Raw genomic sequence first — 20,300 nt, forward strand, 5'->3', positions numbered from 1 at the left:
GGAGAGACAATGACACACGGAGGCGGAGGTGGGGGCTGTCCGGGGGGACTTTATCCATGGCAACAACGCACTCGTAAAGGAACAAACAAATTTAAATTAACTTAGATGGCTATATACAGACACTCAACTTTTAATGTAACTTCACACAAAACTGAATTCTAATTATGTTTTAATCTTTTTTTACCTTAGTTCCATGGGTTGACGCCACCCGGACGCTTTGCCTGAGTCTTCAAAACGAACGTATCAGGAGTTGTTAGGAACTTGCCTCCCCTTCGAAATGTTTCGAAAATGACACACACAAATAATGTATTTTCATGACTATAAGGCGTACCGCATTATAAAGCGCACCCTCAATGAATGACATTTTTTTCCATATATAAGGCGCACTGTCTATTTTGGAGAAAATTTAAGACTTAAAGGCGCTTTATAGTCACCACCAGGCTAATATGCTGTTCATTCAGGTGTTTTATTCCACATTAGAATGCAGGTGTTATGTTGGTGCATACAAACAAATCAAATATAGTATATATATATATATATATATATATATATATATATATATATATAGAGTAAATTAAATTAAATTATTTTTTTTTAATCACAAGGTTCAACTGTACTTGGTTGTTTTTATTAGCGGTTTGTACATCTAGTTGATCATTAATGACCTTGTGAGGGAATAAATGCACCTATCCACTTTCCTATAGGTCTGACTCACACCTCCGTGCCCTCGATCCTGTATCAGAGTGAAATAGTTCATACTGAGTACTCGATAAAGACAACAGGTAAAGCACTTCGAGCCAATTTTATCAGCTGACCTAGTCTTTGAGCAGCACAATTTGTTACGCTACCCACCAGCCACTCCTTTCAGAATACACACATTAGCTGATTGTGTTTGTCTTTCCTTGGTGTCAACAAAAAGGGAAGGTGGGGGTTATTTGGAGGATTCCAAGGCAGGTTTTCTCGGGTCTGAGTTGCTTTGCCTGCGCCGAGTGCTTCATTTGATGAAAAGTTTTGTACAGTAGCTGGGACCTCCATGGGTGTGTCTATCAATATGGGGCCTTGTAATTCTGAAAGACTACAGGGATAAACACAGTGACCTAAATTTCTGGTGGAGTCTCACACTTTTAAAACATACAAAAACCCTTACTTCCATCTCCCATTCATTGATTGACAGTTATAGGCCTCCCACCAGTAAAGACAGCATCCCATACCAAATGGATTGGATTTCTACTCATAAGAAACCCTGCAGCACCACATTGCCACTGGTGAAAGGCTTCTATACAGCATTCTTTCTACAACTCCATTTGAATTTCTAATCCGTCCATTTGATTAATAAAACAGTTGAAAGTCTCATACAAACCTTTAAATTTGGACTGTAACAATATCATCACTTAATGACAATTGCATGCTGAAGATTTTTTGTACCGCCCTTGTTAGCTCTGTGCCTCTGACGTTGGTAGACTTTCAATCATGTGGCTTTACTTTACTTGATTCAGACTGGGAGACTTCAATTAATTTGACCTTCATTTTTACAAATTGGCTGCCTTTTAGTGGAGCAGGAGAACCAGCTGATAAAGGTGCATTTGGTCCCACCCTCCAAGTTCAAATGAAATGGATCTGATTACTGCTTAATTCAATTTTTAAATGCCACATTCATTCATACAGTGCCAATTTTGTCAGTTAAAATGAATTTGAAGTCTACTAGTTACCAACTTGCAGTCCTCCTTATGAAGCTCCCCTTTCCAACAGCTGTGCAAATAGTCCCACTGAACTAAACACCCCGAGTGAGGGGGAGAGGAAGCTCATTTTTCCACCACGAATGGCAAAGTCTTAATGTTTTTGCCACTTTCGTCTCAGTGTATTTCAAAGACTTCTTCAACAGGCCTTGATTTGGCCGAAGTTAGTCCTGTGTGGGCAAACTTTGCTTTCCTACCCGTATTACTTCAGTCAGTCAGTTATAGGGTACTTTAGTATGAGTCAATTTTGGGGGTCTTAAAGGCCGAAATAACACAACTAAGTCATTGGCTGCCATTGTTACTGATAGACGTCCAACTCATTTCATTCATTCATTTTCTTTAGGTTATCCTCACAAGATTCGTGGGGGGAGGGGGGGGGGGCATTGGTGTTTTGCCTATCCTAAGTGATTTCGGGAACCAGGCGAGGGACACCCTGAATGGGTAGCCAGCCAATTGCGGGGCAAAAGGCGACGGACAGCCATTCCCATTGACACTCATACCTAAGAGGCAATTTTGAGTGTTCAACCAGCCTACACTGCATGTTTTTGTAATTTAGGAGGAAAATGGAATACCTGGAGAAAACCTATGCATGTCCATGGAGAATATGCAAACTCCACCCAGAAACTGGGATTGAAGCCTCAAAACTATGACACTGAGGCGCTAACCCAGGGGTGAGCAAACTATTCCACAGTGGGTGCGTGTTTTAATTCCAACCCATATAGACAACACTCAACATTCTGGTGTCCCACAAGTGCAATAAGTGGATTGCAGTCAGGTGCTTCTTGTTTTCTGCAGAAATCTCATTGGCTAAAATGTCTGTGCTGGATTGGTTGGAACCAAAACATGCACCCACAGTGGCCCTTGAGGAACGGTATGCCCACCTCTGTGTGAACCACTTGCCTATCACGTTTTAATATATTCAAAGTAAAGTTTTTAAAAATAAGATTATAAAGATTTGTTTTAACTCTTTATGCCTCAAGCTACTTTTTCTAAATTAGCAAATGAAGTACATTAAAAAAAGTCATTTAGAAATGCTTATAATTAAAAACGAATAAATATAAATGCAGCTGAAAATTAAACTCTTAAATAGATACATAGATATGTACATATACAGACGCTCCCCTACCTGAACACTCAACATCCGAACAAACGGTACATACGAACATGTCTGCAAATTGCGTTGATGTCGAAAATGTTCATAAGTTCGATTTTGTATTGCGCGCCTTTTTCCAAGTAGTGCTTTCACCGCTAATACCGACGCCTGGCGCTGTGAGAGCTCAGATTACCCAGCATCTACCTTCCTCTGCAATGTGGAAATGCGTGACGTATCTACCGTGCGCAAAGAACACTTTTCATTTTTATCATTAAATATCTCGTGCATCCATTATTCAACATGGTTGGTGAAAAGCGAAAGACTTCTAGTGAGGGAGGTCCAAGAGGCAAGCCATTTCATTTGAAACGAAAGTGGCAATAATAAAGAAGCTAGATGCGCGTGAGAAAGTGGTGAGCGTTGCACGGGAATACTACAACTTGAATCGTTCGACCGTCAGTACCATTTATAGACAGAAAGATCGAGCAGCAGGACCCAAATATTGAATGTTGCACAAAGGTTGCAAATCAATTGAATGATGCCATACAGTACTACCGCATCATTTATGATGGAAAAAAGAAGAAAACTGTGCAATCTTCATTAGATATCTTATTTCGGCCAGTTTTTCATAAATCTCTCCATCTCTCTAATGTATTTATACAGCACTGTATGTATTCTCTCCATTTTATTTAATGTTTTTTTTCCTTACAAACCAATGCTGGTTACTTATACAAGCCTTAAACATACCAATGCACTTGTATAAACCTTCAATATACTTTTATAGGCCTTCAAAATAAATTATAATACAAAATATAGCACTGAATCAAATTCAATTTGAACTATTTCAACTTATGAACACTTTCAACATATGAACAAGCGCTCGGAATCTAACACGCTCGTAAGTAGGGGAGCGTCTGTATGTACCGTATTTACTCGTATACAAGTACCACATGCGTATAAGCCGCACCCCCAAAATTGCCTTAAAATTGTTGAATTTGACAAATTCCTGTGTATAAGCCACCCCCTGATTCTCAATTTTCACCTCCATATTTATGGTTTTAAATAATGCTGCCCTCTGTAGTCAGGGCCATTTACTCTAGTGTGTTTTTATACTGGTTTCCGCTGTGTCTCCACCTCACCACCTCCAGGCCACACATCTGACCCGACACCGGCTGAGCCCAAACATTTCCTTGTGGTTACTCAGCCCCCCAGGAGAACTGGAAAGAGAGAGGGGAAAGGAGTACGGTGGGGGCAGAATGTAAGACTGCCAGGGAACTAAATAAGAGAGAGGGGAAAGGAGTACGGTGGGGGCAGAATGTAAGACTGCCAGGGAACTAAATTACGGCATCCTTACCTCTCTCCTTCCATGCTCTGCTCTATTCTTGAATATTCGGCCAAGGGGCCAATTTTACCAAGGCTATCCATCTCAATCTTTAGCTCACTGACTACACCAACCATAGCCACGTTCTTGGCACAAAGTTTGGTTTATATTATAGAATTACAACTTTAAATTCAATGTCATGACATTCATTCATTTCTTGTTGGAGATTTGATTTCTTTACAGTGATTGTCAGCTTGGCTCAGTTTTTTAATCTATGGTTGTCAAATGAAAAAGTATCAAACTACTGAAATATTGGACTCATTTATCATTCTTTGCAAAAGTATCAATTATTCAAATATTTACTTGTTTTTGTCATGTTACCATGGAGTAAATTTGGTTTTACTCTACTTTAGTATATGCCTTATTAACTCATTGACTGAAATCCGTGAAACCTGTTTTAATTTGCTCCTGCCAATCAAAATGGACTGGACGTCTAGCGTCACAGAAAGATTCACAGATAGTCCTCCCAGTTTTAGTGAATTGCATGTCTATCACATTCAATGGCAGACAATGAGTTGAATACTATTAAATAATTAATTCCTTCATTTTCTTAACCGCTTATCCGCAGAAGGCTCATAGGGATGCTGGAGGTTATCCCAGCTGACTTCAGGCACATGGCGGGGGACATCTTGATTGGCGGCCAGCCAATCACAGGGCACAAGGAGATGGAGAACCCTTCACACTCACACTCATACTTTGGGGCAATTTAAAGTGGCCAACCAGCCTACCATGCATCTTTTTGGAATGTGGGAGGAAACTGGAGAACCTGGAGAAAACCCACGCAGGCCCGGGGGGAATATGGAAACTTCACACAGGAGGACCGATTTGGGTTTGAACCCAGGACCCCAGAACTGTGAGGCTGACTCGCTAAAAACTCGCCACCACCGCCCTAATAATGATAATAAAAAGAAAATTATTTTAGCCTACATCAGCGGTCGGGAACCTTTTTGACAGAGAGAACCTTAAATCATTCATATTTTCAAATGTTATTCATTGAGAGCCATACTCAAAATTGAAAAGAAAACAAACATTTTTGGGGTCATTTCGCCGCTTTTAAACTACAAAAAGTCTTAATTCCTTTGACAACATTGTTATACTGTTGCTAATTAATGAGGATCAATGTATGCATAACTAAGAGGGTAATGAAAACAAAAATGATTAAAGTGGCGCTAGAGATAGTGTCGCGATACAATGCCGACGTGATGCACCCTATTGGTACTTTTGGGACTCAGCGCTCTCACCAGCGATTTCCATATTTTACATCAAAGATTGGCAGAGAGCCTTATGCACCCATCAAAAGAGCCACATGTGGCTCCCGAGCCATAGGTTCCCTACCCCTGGCCTACATGGTCCGAAATATAGCGCCAACTTATGTGGATACCTGAGCTTTAAAGTTTTTTCTTATAAATTACCAAATATAGGAACTTGATTTTTGTTCTAAAAATGTAAAGTGCAAAATGTATACTTTATATCTTTTCAGCCCTTAATTTGTGCTTGCAGTATCAAAATACAAAGTAAAACAAAAAAAATCATCAGTGGCAAAAACAAAATTAAGTGCAGGTACATATTTTTAACACTTACAGCAAGATGCTTTCCTGACTCGGTTCAATAGTTTCTGGCCGTCTGCTTTGACATTTAAAGCACTTCTCTCCGAGTTAAACATTTATCCAATCTCTTCCTTCAAGCCCCCTTTTGCCCCCTGATTCATAAATATATTACAACTCCGTACAAGTCTATTTGAGTCATTTCCTTTTTAGTCTTTTAGTTATTTTGGAGTCACCCAATATGTTTTTGCAAGGCAAAGGTCTATACTTATACTAGTTTTCCCAGTAGTTTAGTGTGGTGTGTGTGAGAAGCAAGTGTGTTTGAGTAGACCTAGGGCTGACCTGGATAGTGTTTCAGGAAGAGCAGCAATTAGAGCATTTAATGGCACGTTCGAGACTGAAGTTCAGGGTGTACAGTGGTACTTCGACTTACGACGGTAGTCCGTTCCGAGACTGATCGTATGGCAAGCATATCGTAACTCAAGCGGACGTTTCCCATTGAAATGAATTGAAAACAAATTAATTTGTTACAACCTTCTGAAAAAACACCAAAAACAGGATATTGGATTGGAAAATAGATTTTATTTCTTCTAATTCGCCATATGTTGACAAAGTAATAAATAACGAGTGGTTTAATAGTAATAAAATGGGTTTAATAGATGTAAAATTAGATGCATTTGGCGGAGAGGAGACACGATGACACACAGATGCGGAGGTGGGGGCTGTTTGGGGGGACTTTATCCACGGCAACAACGCACTCCGTTTTGTTGCAGTTGAAAAATTGGTGGGGGATGTAACTTTCCTCAGCGATAATCAAGGCAAATGTCTTGATGCGTCCTTCTGCTTAGGGATGGTGGAGATGGTAGACGTATTCCTCTCGTATTGCTTATCGAGCTCAGTAACACATATCCCACTCATATTTTTCAATTATTTCGCATTTCGTTCCATTGTCAACGCCTTTTCTTTGCGGAACTCTGCCGATCCATAGTGGTTGTTTACTTGGTATGTAAATGTAGACCAGCATGGGGGAAAAAACGCGTGGGGATGCAAAGTCCGCCCAGTGGTCGTAGAGATATTTTATACACGAAAGAGATGCAAAAAAGACAGTGCCTTGGCCACCTCTCATCACGAAATTTTGATTGTATCTCGGGCGAATTATTCGATCAAAATTTTTGTCTTAAGACAAGAATGTATGACGGAGCGGTCGTATCACAAGGTTCTACTGTACTTCCGTCATACTGCAGTGAAAAAGTGTGTTGCCCTGCTCACCAGAGAGTGGATCCAGATAGAATTAGACTATTTTAGACCCAATTGTTTCATACCAGAATAAATCCAATAGTTTTGGACATGAGCTCAGTAGCTGTGTAAAACTGTTATTCATTTTGGCATTTGGTCAAATTTTGCTCCTGACATATTGGTTAAAGAAGCAATTCGAGCAGCAACCTGTTCGAAACGATGACTGATTTTCAAATGGTGCTTTTTGTGTGGTTTAGAGTACATTCAGAGTACAATATGAATACAATGATTTTCTTAACTGTTTCTCTTGTCTCCTCTGTTTACAGAGTCCAGTCAATGGGATTCACATATCTCAACCGACTCGTACAGCCAATGGGACGAACGGGTAAGTTGCAGAACAGTGGACGTAGTTAAACATACTTCCCATCATAATGAAAGTTATCCTATGGGGCCCCATATCTAAGTTTGTGCAAATAGCAATTTAGCATTTATGCGTGTTCTGGTATCACTTTTCCTCTGTACACGACACATACACGCACAAATCCTCAATCCTCCCAAAACACTGATAACGTATTTTACCTGATGACAAATACCTCAGATGTGTACAGATAATTGTTCACAGTGACGAGATATCGGATACATACTCGATTTATATCCACAAATGAAGAAGGTCAGATTTGGAAACATCAGATATGAACTATTTGTACAGCATGAAAATGTCAGAGGTATTGCATAAACGTACCGTATTGATACCGCACATAAGCCGCACCCTTAAAATTGCCTTAAAATTGTCAAATTTTACAATTTCTCGCGCATGAGCCGTCCCTGATTCTCAATTTTAACCTCTATATTTATGGTTTTAATAGGGAGTACAAATGTGTTACTTTGAAGGAAATCTCTTGAGAAAAAAACCACGTGGTATTGAGATACTGAGATACCGTATGAATGAAAAGCATATTATTAGGGTCAATATCAGAAGTTAATATGCCTGTTTTGGAAATGCAAAATATCAAATTATTCAATTTGAAGAAAGAAATAAGTCTATTTTGATGAGAACCCGATGCTTTTTAAAAGTTTTAGATGTGGCCAAATTGCTTTTAATGTCGAAATATCTCGATTTTTTTCCCCGATGGTTCATATAACAGCAATTGTTGTCACATTAGAACAAGAAATACAAAGACAAAAAATCAAAGCGGAATTTTGTTTTATTTCATAATCACAAATGTGTTCCGAAAGGGTGGGTGTTGTTTGCACGTAGACAAATTCAAAAAGGAAGTAACATAAGCACAACCAGGAAATATTTCCATAGCGCTATACAGTTGTGGTCGAAAGTTTACATGAACTTGTGAAGAACATAATGTCATGGCTCTCTTGAGTTTCCAGTTATTTCTACAACTTAGATTTTTCTCTGACGGAGTGATTTGAATAGATACTTCTTTGTCACAAAAACATTCATGAAGTTTGGTTCTTTTATGACTTTATTATGGGTGAACAAAAAAATCATCAAATCTGCTGGATCAAAAATATATATATTTATAGCAGTAATAATATTTGCTAAGATGTCCCATGGCCAGTTTCACTTCAATCGAAAACCTTAATTCTAGCCTGTTTTAGCCATTCCATCACCACTTTTGATGTGTGTTTGGGGTCATTGTCCTGTACAGACACCCAACTGTGCCCAAGACCCAATCTTCTGGCTGATGACTTTAGGTTATCTTGAAGAAAAAGCACCAGTCCCATTGGTAGCGAAACAGCCCCACAGCATAATACTACCACTACCGTGCTTGACTGTAGGCATGGTGAACTTGGGGTTAAATGCCTTACCTTTTCTCCCCCAAACATTTTTGGGCATTGTGGCCAAACAGCTTGATTTTTGTTAAGTCTGACCACAGAACTTTCCTCCAGAAGGTCTGATCTTTGTCCATGTGATCAGAAGCAAACTTCAGTCGACCCGTAAAGTGCCGCTTTTGGAGCAAGGGCAGATTTCTTGCACAGCGGCCTCTCAGTCCATGGAGATACAAAACACGCTTGACTGTGGACACTGACACTTGTGTTCCAGAAGCGTCTAATTCTTGGCAGATATGCTTTTTGGTGATTCTCGGTTGAATCTTCACCCTTCTGACCAATTTTCTCTCAGCAGCAGGTGATAGCTTGCGTTTTCTTCCTGACCACGGGAGTGACAAAACAATTACAAACAATTGTTTGCACTGTTGCTCTTGGGGCCTGCAGCTGTCTTGAAATGGCCCCAAGTGACTTTCCTAACTTCATGTGAAGGATTCGCTTTTTCAGATCCATAATGAGCTCCTTTGAATTTCCCATTGTAACGTTTGTGGGCGTTTGCATCCAATCCAAGCCTATTTAAATGGCCTCAGAGAATATACCAGCTGTAGTCACTCATCACTCAAAAGAAGTTAAAAATTGCCACAATTGCTAATTCGTGTTGCTGTATGTAAATCTAGACCCAGCAGATTTAATCACATTTTCTGTTATCCCATAATTTAGTCATAAAAGAACCAAACTTGAATGTTTTTGGTGACAAAGAAGTACAGTGCTTATCGCGGTTAATGGGGACCGAGACCCCCCGCAATAAGTGCATTTCCGCGAAGTAGGGGTGCCCCTTCAAAAATGCTTAAAGAAACGTCTAACACGTGCACCAAAGCACCACCAAGCAAAAACATCATAGTAGTCCGTATGGAGGCTCTTCTGCAGTTTTTTCGCACGTAAGAAACATCGTTATTGGGAGTTGTGAACATTGTTTTTTTTGGGCGGTGAAGATGCGCCTGTAAACAGCCATGACATCATCAATGCGATTCCTGAACTCTCACCATGTTATTGACCATTTCTTTGATGCAATTATTAATTCCTATTGAATATTTTTGTTTCCACCTCTTGTAAAATGATGTAATTTACAATTTTAACTTAATATCTTTAAATTTTTTTTTTTTTTCCTGAAAAAAATCTGCGAAGCTCTGAGTGCGCGATAGCTGAAGCGCGTAGTAGGGAGGGAACACTGTATCCAATCCAATCACTACCAGAGAAAAATCAGAGTTGTAGAAATTACTGGAAACTCAAGAGAGCCATGATATTAGGTTCTTCCCAAGTGTATGTAAACTTTTGACCACAACTGTACATAGTGTTCAACAAGTCTATGGGTGCAATAATAGCATAAGGTTAAATAACAAGGGTGAAATAATAAGCAGAAGGTTTCGGGAATACCAGAGAACTTTTCCACATACAGCCTTCTCCAGCTTAATGCAGAGCCGCGGAGCACTTTTCGATCTGTCTCGGCTAAGAACGGAACTGATTGTAATGTATGCCACAGCTGATTTTACAGGAAAATCTCCCACTAATCTCCTTGACTTCCTTCAAAAATCTGAGTGAGAGCATGGGGCGGCTGTACACATTAGTGGGTTTGACAGTGACCATCCCCATGTTCACTGTTTCTGTCGAACGGACATTTTCAGCTCAAAACAGAATTAAAACTTAGATAGAACTTCTTGATGGACCTGAAACGCACATGTAATCTGTATGACAGAGTAATTGAAATTTTATTGAGGAAAGAAAGGAGGATGGATTTTGTGTATACAGTGTTCCCTCGCTACTTCGCGCTTCAGCTATCGCGGACTCAGAGCTTCGCGGATTTTTTCAGGAAAAAATATATATAAAAAATGTAACGATATTAAGTTAAAAATATAAATTACATCATCTTACAAGAGGTGGAAACAAAATATTCAATAAGAATCAGTAATTGCATCAAAGAAATGGTCAATAACATGGTGAGACTTCAGGAATCGCATTGATGACGTCATGGCGCATCTTCACGGCCCAAAAAAACAATGTTCACAACTCCCAATAACGATGTTTCTTATGTGCAAAAAACTGCAGAATATCCTCCATCCGGACTACTATGATGTTTTTGTTTGGTGGTGCTTTTGTGCACGTGTTACACACTTCTTTAAGCATTTTTGAAGAGGCACCCCTACTTTGCGGAAATGCACTTATTGCAGGGGGTCCCGGTCCCCATTAACCGCGATAAGCGAGGGAACACTGTATATGAAAATTTTTGTTGAGTAAAATACATCTTTTTTCCTAAATAATATTTCATTTTTTAGGTTATTATTGATTATGTTTTTATGTGTCGCAGCTGTAGCTGCATTAAATGTTTTATAGCCATAAAATACTTTGATTGATTCACACACAGCACTACTGAAGGTCTAAGTGTAAAATGCACGGCCCGCCACTGCTATAACATTTTTTGCGCTCTTTTAACATAAGCACCCACACATAAACAACCACGCCCAGACTTCATGTCACTGACACCCACCCCCTTCCTTCTCAAAATATGTCCTCCCTCAAACCCCCACCCTCCCCCACCTCCTTTCTCCCACATTGAGTCCAGCAATTTCTGGGCTGTGCTCTTGGGTAAACAGTGTATTTTTAGCAGGAAGGTCATTTAAGCCCATGGAGTCTTAATCACCATATTCTTATTTTTTACCCCCACCTAGCTTCAGTGGAACACTTGACACTGACAATGCGCAGGTTGCCTGGCACAGTCAATGTACTTATTTGGAGTTTTTCCTCCATCTTTACCAATGAGATAATTTTAATTGTCATTTTGCTAGATATTAGTTAGCAAGAATAGAAACACAGGTTTGAATGTTAATGTCTTTCACTTATTTTGGCAATGAATGATGTTAATGCATCGACTTTATGTGTTACAAAAATGCTTGAATTTTGCACTGTCCTTTGTAAAATTGGGGTTCAGAGTTATTTGGACTGGTTTTATAGACAGAAATTATTCAGTAAATTGTTTGTACACTATCCTTGCAATGCTTACAATGAAAGTAAAAATTCTGGACATCCCTGTTCAAATGAACAACAAAGGGTTAGGTCCATAAAAAGAGAGGAAAAAAATAAGCATTCAAGAATATAGCATAACGAGAAAATTACAAGATTTAAAGTCGCAATATATTAAAAATAAAGAAACACAGTAGTACCTTGAGATACCAGCTTAATGTGTTCCGGGACTGAACTCGTATGTCAATTTACTTGTATCTCAAATCAATCTTTCCCATAGAATAAATACAAATTACTTTGTTCCCCCCCTCTGAAAAAACACCAAAAAACAGGAGATTACAATGGAAAATTGATTGGTGGTAATTCACCATCTACTAACAGAGTAACAAATAACTAGTGGGTAGGATGTTTAATAATAGAATGAGACATTTAATACAACGCAGAGTTCGCGGATGAGAAAGAGACTTGACGGATGTGTTCGTAACATAACATAGACTTTAAATTTAACTTAAATTAACTTAGATTCCTATACACACACTTTAAAAAAAGTTTTAATCTTACATTACACAAAATGTAAACCTTCTTGTGCAATATCCAAGGCAAAACGGCTGATTTATTCCACTGTAGCTTTTGAGGCGAACTTCCTGGTTCTCCATAGGTATTAGCGAGCCAGCTCAGTCACGTGTACACTACTCATGTTTCTCGATTATTTTGTGCTTAATAATCGATTGTCATCATACACCCTGTAAATAAAATGCAAAATATATATCATAAATATTATTTTTACTCATTTGTTATTACCAGTCGTAATAATTTCACAAAGAAGCAAAATTGTTTCTTATGTAATAATCTATTGAATTGGTTACTAGGCTCCTTTTTAGATTTTTTTTTTCTAACATTCATAATAAAGAACTGAATTAATTCATGAAATTGATTGATCACCCAGACGGACAGTAATACTTTGAAATACAAGTGTCCCAACATAGGAGAAATTTAAGACACGGGGAAAATTCTGAGCAAATTTCTGCCTTGAGATACGAGACAATATATCAGACATAGGCATTGTCGTCATCATTGACTTGACAAAAAGCCTAGTAGTCATCATACCCTCAGCTGCGTATGACGAAATTGTATAGTGCTTCTCCACTGGTCCGCCATCCCAGGCAAGACCCCTTAACTGACATATTCAGACTTGTTAGCACTCCGCCACGATGGAAACATCGCATCACCTCTTGTTGCCTCACCGAATTTAACCCACGAGCTTAAGATTGGGCTGTTATGATGGTCCTTTTCAAGCAGCACAGTGAAATGACAAGAAGGAAGGGCTTCTTTTAATATGGATAAACGAGAAGCAGTTTGCGGAATCTGCGAGCACTTGAAAGTAAAGAAAGCATGTGAGAAAGGGTCATACTTCGACGCCAGCTGAAACCTTCAACACGAGTCGTAGCTGGTTCGATAAGTAAAAAAAAAATTGACGGGGATACACCTGTTTGTGAGCAACCAGTTACGACTCGAAAGCCGCAGCGGAATATATTTCCACCTTTATTGCAGTTCTAGCACAACAAGGTTACATCCATTTTTGAATGTGTTTAGTATGTGAAGTTTATTTAAGTTAAAGTTTATGTTATGTTACATAGTGTCACAAAAGTTTAGCGAACCGAACTTGTCAAGTCTCTCTCCTCCGCCGTTAGCTGCTACCGTCTGTCTCAAAGGTAAGAACTCTGTAGAATACTGTAAACAATTGTCACATTTTATTGCAGATCATAAACACTAGATAAGTATTTTTTTACCTTGTGTTTTTCCCATAGGGTGGGAACTAATTAATTTGTATTTAGTTATTTTCTATAGGAATGTTGATTTGAGATATGAGCAAATTGACATATGAGCTCAGTCCTGAAACGCATTAAGCTAGTATCTCAAGGTATTACTGTACTTGAAACTCCAAGGGGGTGTGGGTAGGTGGGATAGCTGTTTGGGGAAGACTTTCTCTAGGTTGCACACCTGTCCCGGGTGTGGGAGTGCTCACACGTTATTTACTTATGTTCTGCTCTCCAACGCAGAGTGGCCGTGTCAGACGCAGCTGACGAGATGAAGACCCTTATCCTGGTGAACACTAAGATGGCCTTTGAGGAAGAACCTGAAATTCTAGTCAAAGGTAAGTCACACTCAAAATAAACACCACTGTTGCTGTTCATCACTTCCTGCTTTGATGCTGATGCATCTGTGTCAAGCAATGGCCTTGGCCAAATTTTAATAACTAGTTGCTACATGATCAAACCGATGTATCATATGAATAAAATGTACAAGTTTACAGTGTAAAGAATTTTAATTTTCTGTCAATCACTTTGTGTATTGGGATTCACAGGGTTAAGTGTATTTATACTGCACCAAGGCACTGGACATATGGAGCAACTTTCATTTTAAGTGGGAGGGTCAGCAGCAAATTAACTTCATTGAACTTCCGATAGATCAGTGGTTCTTAACCTTGTTGGAGCTCTTGAACCCCATCAGTTTCACCAAACCTTACTTTAGTGTAAAATAAATCAGGATTTTTTAAAAATTCAAGATATATAAAGTCCTCGCAGCACTGATTGGCCAAGGAACGTCACATGATCATCTGCAGCCAGTGATGGTTAAGCGGGGCATGTTATCGCGTATAGAAATGATGAGTCAATGTTCCATGACCTCCGCAGCAGAGGCTCCACCGACCCAGGTTCTGTACTACAAGTAATGGACTTTTACTCCAAGTATGCATACTTGGTGAGTGAGTACTTTTACTACACGTACATGAACAAGTGTTTACTTGTACTGCAAGTAAGCATAGTAGTACTATCCCTCCCACATTAAATCGAATGGATGTCTACTGCCGATGAGTTAATAACAACACTGCCGCAGGGGTGGTAATTTGTCCCACTTTTGAAACGAAATTACGAATGTTACAGCAAGAATGTGCGATCCTCTCATATGCCCTCTTTTTTGCTTTCTTTTTTTCTATCCACACATGCTATTTGAGGACAGACAGAGGGACGCAGGGGAACGTAAGCTTTTTTCGGCCTCATGCCCACATATTTAAATACTTGTGTGTGTGTGTGTGTGTGTGTGTGTGTGTGTGTGTGTGTGTGTGTGTGTATGTGTATATATGTATATCTATCCTCGGAAGGGTTGTGAGGGGTGCTGGAGCCTTTCCCAGCTAACTCGGGGCACCTGGCGGGGGACACTGAATCGGTGGCCAACATTCACAGGGCATAGGGATATCTGATGTTTGTCTGTTATATTATAGACACATGATTGAAAAGTCGTCAAAGGTCAAAATGCACTGCATAAGGGTAACTTAAATCCAAATTGCTAAGAACCAGTAGCGACTAATAAAATGGGCGAAAATTTAAATTCCAAAGAAATCCTAAAATATTAATGTTTGTTGTTGATTTATGTTGTTAATAATGTTGTTTTAATTCTTACTGTTGGATTTATGAGATGTGTTCATGTGTTCATATTTCTGTTTCCTACCGTTAGCTTCCTCTTGTTCCTCGGCGTTTCAACAAGGATAGATTTTTTTATGCTTGTTAGTCATTTTAAGACATTAATAATTTTCCTATAGTTTTCTCTCATTTTTGTGGTTCTCACATCTTCATTCAAAATTGGGACACTGGACAATTTTAAAGGGTTTAGTTGGTGGTTGTGTAAGAACTGTGGAATGAAATAGATAATTTACCGTATTTACTTGCAAATAAGCCGCACCCTTAAAATTCCCCTAAAATTGTTGAATTTTACAATTTCTTGCATATAAACCGCCCACTTATTCCTAATTTTGATGTTCAGATTTACGTTTTAAAAGGGAGTACAAATTTTTACTTTGAAGATACTGTATGAATGATAAAAGCACATTATTTGGGTCAATATCATAATGAAGTTAAAATGCCTGTCTTTGTAAATGCAAAATATAAAATATTACATTTGAAAAAAAATGTCTATCTTAATGAGAACCTAATGCATTTTAATTACGAAAATTACAATTTTCTTACCTTAAGTTTAAGATGTTGTTGCAGTCATACTGCTTCTAATGTCAAAATTTGCATCCAATTGGCCTATTTAAATGGCCTCAGAAGTCACCAGCTGTCGTCACTCATAATCACTCGCAAGAAGTTAAGAGGCCATGCTGTGAAGCTCATTTCACTGACACAACTTTCTAAGTCACCAAAATTGCTAATTTGTGTTGCTTGTGTAATTTGTGTTGATTTATATTTTATTTCTTTCTTGTGAAAGGTTGGTTGCTGCGTGAGGTGCAAGGCAGCTGGATCAAGCAGCGGCGCTTTTGGTTCGTGCTAAGCCAGGACTCGCTTGACTACTACAGCAGCCCAGAAAAGGGAGCCTGCCGACTAGGAACGCTGGTGCTCACCAGCCTCTGCTCTGTCATCTGGCCAGACAAGCAGACCTTCAAGGAGACGGGTGAGTGTCTTGCAAACACGAGTGACTCACCATCACTGTATCTGTCAGCCTATAACGTCTACAGTATTCAACCCCTTTGTTTCGTCATTTGGAAACTTTTTCAAATCCTGGGGCAGATGTTTTCCATGTTTTCTGATGTATGTGATGTCTTGTGGTTCGCTTTGTGCATCCACACGCACAGTAATTGTGAGTATATTTGGGAAGTCCCAAAGCAACTTGGTCCAAAATGGGATTGAAGGTTTGTTTAGAAACCACTCAGTGTTCAGTCAGCCGTCTCCAAAAGGATCGACATTTGCACAACATGCCTGTCCGACTTCAGTGTGACACATGATGGAATTACTGTCTGTAAAACGCACGTAGAAGGACCCAAACGCAAAGATAAACGTCTTTTTATGATGCTGTACTTTCTCAATAGTTTGCAACCACACAATATTTCAATTAATGTAAAAACATGATAATAGCAGTTTTATTTCAAGTGTTATTTTTTTACATTTTATATCAATTTTGCTTGAATCTCATTCACTCCAGAAAAACTCTGGAAATGGGACAAGGGTACTCCTGAGGTTGGCAGCTCTGCATATATTACCGCGTTGGCCTCACTGCTCTAGGGTCCCTAGGTTCAAATACACCTGTGTGGAGTTTGCGTGTTCTCCCCGGGCCTGCATGGGTTTCTTCCGGGTACATGCATGGTAGGCTGATTGGACACTCTAGATTGCCCCTGGGTATGGGTGTGAGTGTGCATAGTCATTTGTCTCCTTGTGCCCTGCGATCGGCTGGCCACTGGGTGGCCCCCCCCGTCTGGCTCGGAATCAGGTAGGATAGGCTCCAGCACTCCCCGCGACCCTAATTAGGATGAAGTGGTTCAGAAAATGAGATGAGATGAGGTCATTGTCATTGATCTATTTCAATATGCTTCTTCAAGGATACTGGAGCATTGCACTATATGGGCGGAAACACTGCTTCAGGCTGTACACCAAGCACTTCAATGAGGCTGTGCACTGGGCCTGTGCCATCCAAAAAATTATTGACACCAAATCGCCGATGCAGACACCCACTCAGCTCCTGATCCAGGACATTGAGGTAAGGTAAAAAAAAGCTTGTTCAGCCAAAGATAAGCATCCACCAGGCTAGCTACAAACCATCCACACCCTCCCCCAGTTAACAAAGAACCCCCACAAAAGTCCAGATCTCCAAAGTTTCAAGATGTTGTTTTTGTGTTCCTCCGAAGCACAAACCTTCCAAGGCTGGCCTAGGTCAGATAAGCAAGCCGCTCTGCTTTAGTTTGTTGGAGTAATCTGCTTGTCAGGGTGTCTAATCTTAACACTTCACAGTGGTACCTCGACCTACGATCAGCTATACCTATGACATGCTTGAGATACGATGAAAATTTCGATCGAATAATTCGCCCTAGATACGATCAAAATTTCGAGATGCGACCAAGCCAGGTGGCCATGGCACTGTCTTGCCGCATCTCTTTCGTGTATAAAATATATCTACGAGCACGGAGTTTAGCTTTGCATTTCCACCATCCTTAAGCAGAAGGACGCAATTAAGGAGAAGAGTCCTTCCAAAGGACTAACTGTAATTTTCCATCGGCGCAGTGACATTCATGACGAGATGGAGAGCCTTCTTTTATGTGGATAATAGATAGTTCCAATTCTAAAGCCGCTGTCGAATTTATTAAGATATTTGCCCCGATTATCACTCAGGAAAGTTACAACGAAGTGGCAAGAGTTTTCGGATTTTGTAGAAAATAGGCACCATGACAAGCTGGCAAGTGGTCGCGCGTAATCGTATTGTAATGACATTTGTGCACGTCATTTTCAAAATATTTTGAAGGGTATGCAAACAAAATTAGAATTAAAAAGTTACATTAAATGTATATTTGAGTGTGTCTGTATATATTAATCCAAGTTAATTTAAATTAGTTTGTTTGGTTAGGAGTGTGTTGCCGTGGATAAAGAATATGCTGTTTCTTTGAATATTGAGTGTTTAAAAGGGTTAAAAGTGCTGCTAGCACAGAGAAGTCAGATGCCTTGCAAATTTTCAATTTTTTAAGTGCGCCCTGTAGCTGTGAAAATACGGTAGTTATTTTATATGGGAAAAATTGGTTTGCCATACGAATAAAGTATTGGTGACTTCATCATAATTTTGGCTAATTTTTGGTGGATTCCCAGTATATTCTAATCACATGCTGTTTTCAACTAAGTTCTTGTTGATCTTTGGGTAATTGTGGCTTGCATTGTGTTTATGTTCACTTTTTTATTAGGCTGGTTATGGGCAACGGAATAATCAAATTTATGTTCAAGTGCTTATAATGTTATTGACAGCCCATGGCCCGGTAATCAAGTGGTTAGCACGTCGGCCCACAGTTCTAAGATCAAGGGTTCATTCCCAGATCTGGCCGTTCCTGTGGGGAGTTTGCAGATTCTTCCCGGGCTTGTTTGAGTTTTCTCCATGTACTCCGCTTTCGTTCAATATCCTAAAAATACCCCTGTTAGACTAGCTGAACATTCTAAATTGCCCCTGGGTATGAGTAAGAGTGTGGATGGTTGTCTGTCTCCTCTTGTCCTTTGATTGGCTGGCTACCAATTCAGGGTGTCCCTTGCCTGATGACCATCGTTGGCTAGGATAAGCTCCAGCAACGCACCCACGATGAAAGTAGATGTCCAATCCATCTGAAGTGGGAGGGTTGGCGGTGAATATTCATCCCTACCTGACTAACTATTTACGTTGCACAAAAGGCACACATGCTTACCGTTGTTGGGATAATGAGGAAAACTTGGGAGCAGTTTTGTCTGACGTTTCATTTGACAGCGGCACGCTATTGTCGAAGCAGAATGACACAAGAACTTAAGTGTTTTGGTGACATTCCTAGCCTTCAAACAGACAAGGCTGTCACCAGCTCGGCCCCGCTGAGTAAGCTCATCTGGAAGTTATTGCTGGGGAAGTCGGCTGCGCGTTTGAGGGACCAGGGAGGAATTGCCAGTGAGGCGGCAGCAGCGTTACTAATGAGCAACAGGTGCTGAAGTGCCGTATTGCGTGCGAGCCATCTGTTGCCGCTGGAAGGCATTCGGGCACTTGGGCCTCAAAGACTTAAACATGTTGACCTGGCTGACATGTGGGTATAAAATATAACGTGTTTGTCGTGCCACGACAGTTTGCCCGGTCATTGCTTGACTCCATAAAGCTGCTGTCCAATGCACTCGATCACCTGCATGACCATGTTTTTAGAACAACATGAACTTTCTGAGCTGTTGTTTCACCTTTTGTCCTTCAGGAGAATAAGTTCAATCCTGAAGTGATCGAGCACATCTACCAGCACAACCCCATTCTCAAGTATACTCAAGGCCCCCTCTATGCCCCTTTGCTGCCCTTCCCCTATGGCACCCTGGAGCACACATGTGAGTCTTTTTACACAACCATGATTCAAATGTTTTGGTTTGAACCTGTTTTCTTATGTACTTTTTGTATGTAAGAGTGTACGGTAGCCTTAGAGGTAAGATCTTGAGCCTTAACCCGAACCCGGGCATAAAATGTCAATCATTACATCGGGTTCCGGTCGGGTGGGGCTTCTCTCTCACTGAAAACAAATCTATACTAAAAATATGTATGGTCTCTCTCGCTGACCTTTTTTAAAAAAAAAAAGTTTTAAAAAATGTATACTGAAACAATGTGTAGATATTAAATTAAGGAATAATTGTTATAAAATAAATCATTAGGGATTTTTGGGTAAAACAGAAGGCGCTGTAATGAAATTGCAATTGGAGGCGGAGCAGCAGTGCATCCTCTGGCTCTGCGGTTCCGCAACTAAATACGCACCGATACAAGTGTGAATTTTGGAAAAGCTTCGAATTGATTGTTGAGTATGCTAGATACATTTTAATTTGGGTTGGTTTCGCTGAATGTAGTCAATGTGCCACTTTTCTCTCATACGGGCACCTCGATGCTGAAGAGGCATTTAAATTATTGAAATTGTCAATCATCTGTATTATCATATAAAAGATGTATTCATATTTATACTGTCTTGTTTAACTTAAATTTCATTACAAAAGACAGGCTTCAATCTG

At 39.8% G+C, this 20,300-nt stretch overlaps 1 protein-coding gene across 2 annotated transcripts in view; it reads left to right on the forward strand.

Annotated features, from left to right (window-relative positions):
• Positions 1-20,300, forward strand: part of plekhh3 (pleckstrin homology, MyTH4 and FERM domain containing H3) — a 41,906-nt gene that overhangs the window by 5,929 nt on the left and 15,677 nt on the right. Inside the window, exons 1-6 of one of the 2 annotated variants that reach the window (XM_077734882.1) lie at positions 721-782; positions 7,314-7,372; positions 13,845-13,939; positions 16,048-16,230; positions 17,153-17,310; positions 19,511-19,634. In XM_077734882.1, coding sequence (XP_077591008.1) covers positions 13,873-13,939; positions 16,048-16,230; positions 17,153-17,310; positions 19,511-19,634 — 532 coding nt within the window. In that variant the 5' untranslated portion in view covers positions 721-782; positions 7,314-7,372; positions 13,845-13,872. Of the gene's footprint in view, positions 1-720; positions 783-7,313; positions 7,373-13,844; positions 13,940-16,047; positions 16,231-17,152; positions 17,311-19,510; positions 19,635-20,300 lie in introns of those variants that run through there. The other variant, XM_077734881.1, reaches the window with a different exon arrangement.

The sequence above is a fragment of the Stigmatopora nigra genome, chromosome 15 (assembly GCF_051989575.1).
Source record: "Stigmatopora nigra isolate UIUO_SnigA chromosome 15, RoL_Snig_1.1, whole genome shotgun sequence".
Taxonomy (NCBI): Eukaryota; Metazoa; Chordata; class Actinopteri; order Syngnathiformes; family Syngnathidae; genus Stigmatopora; species Stigmatopora nigra.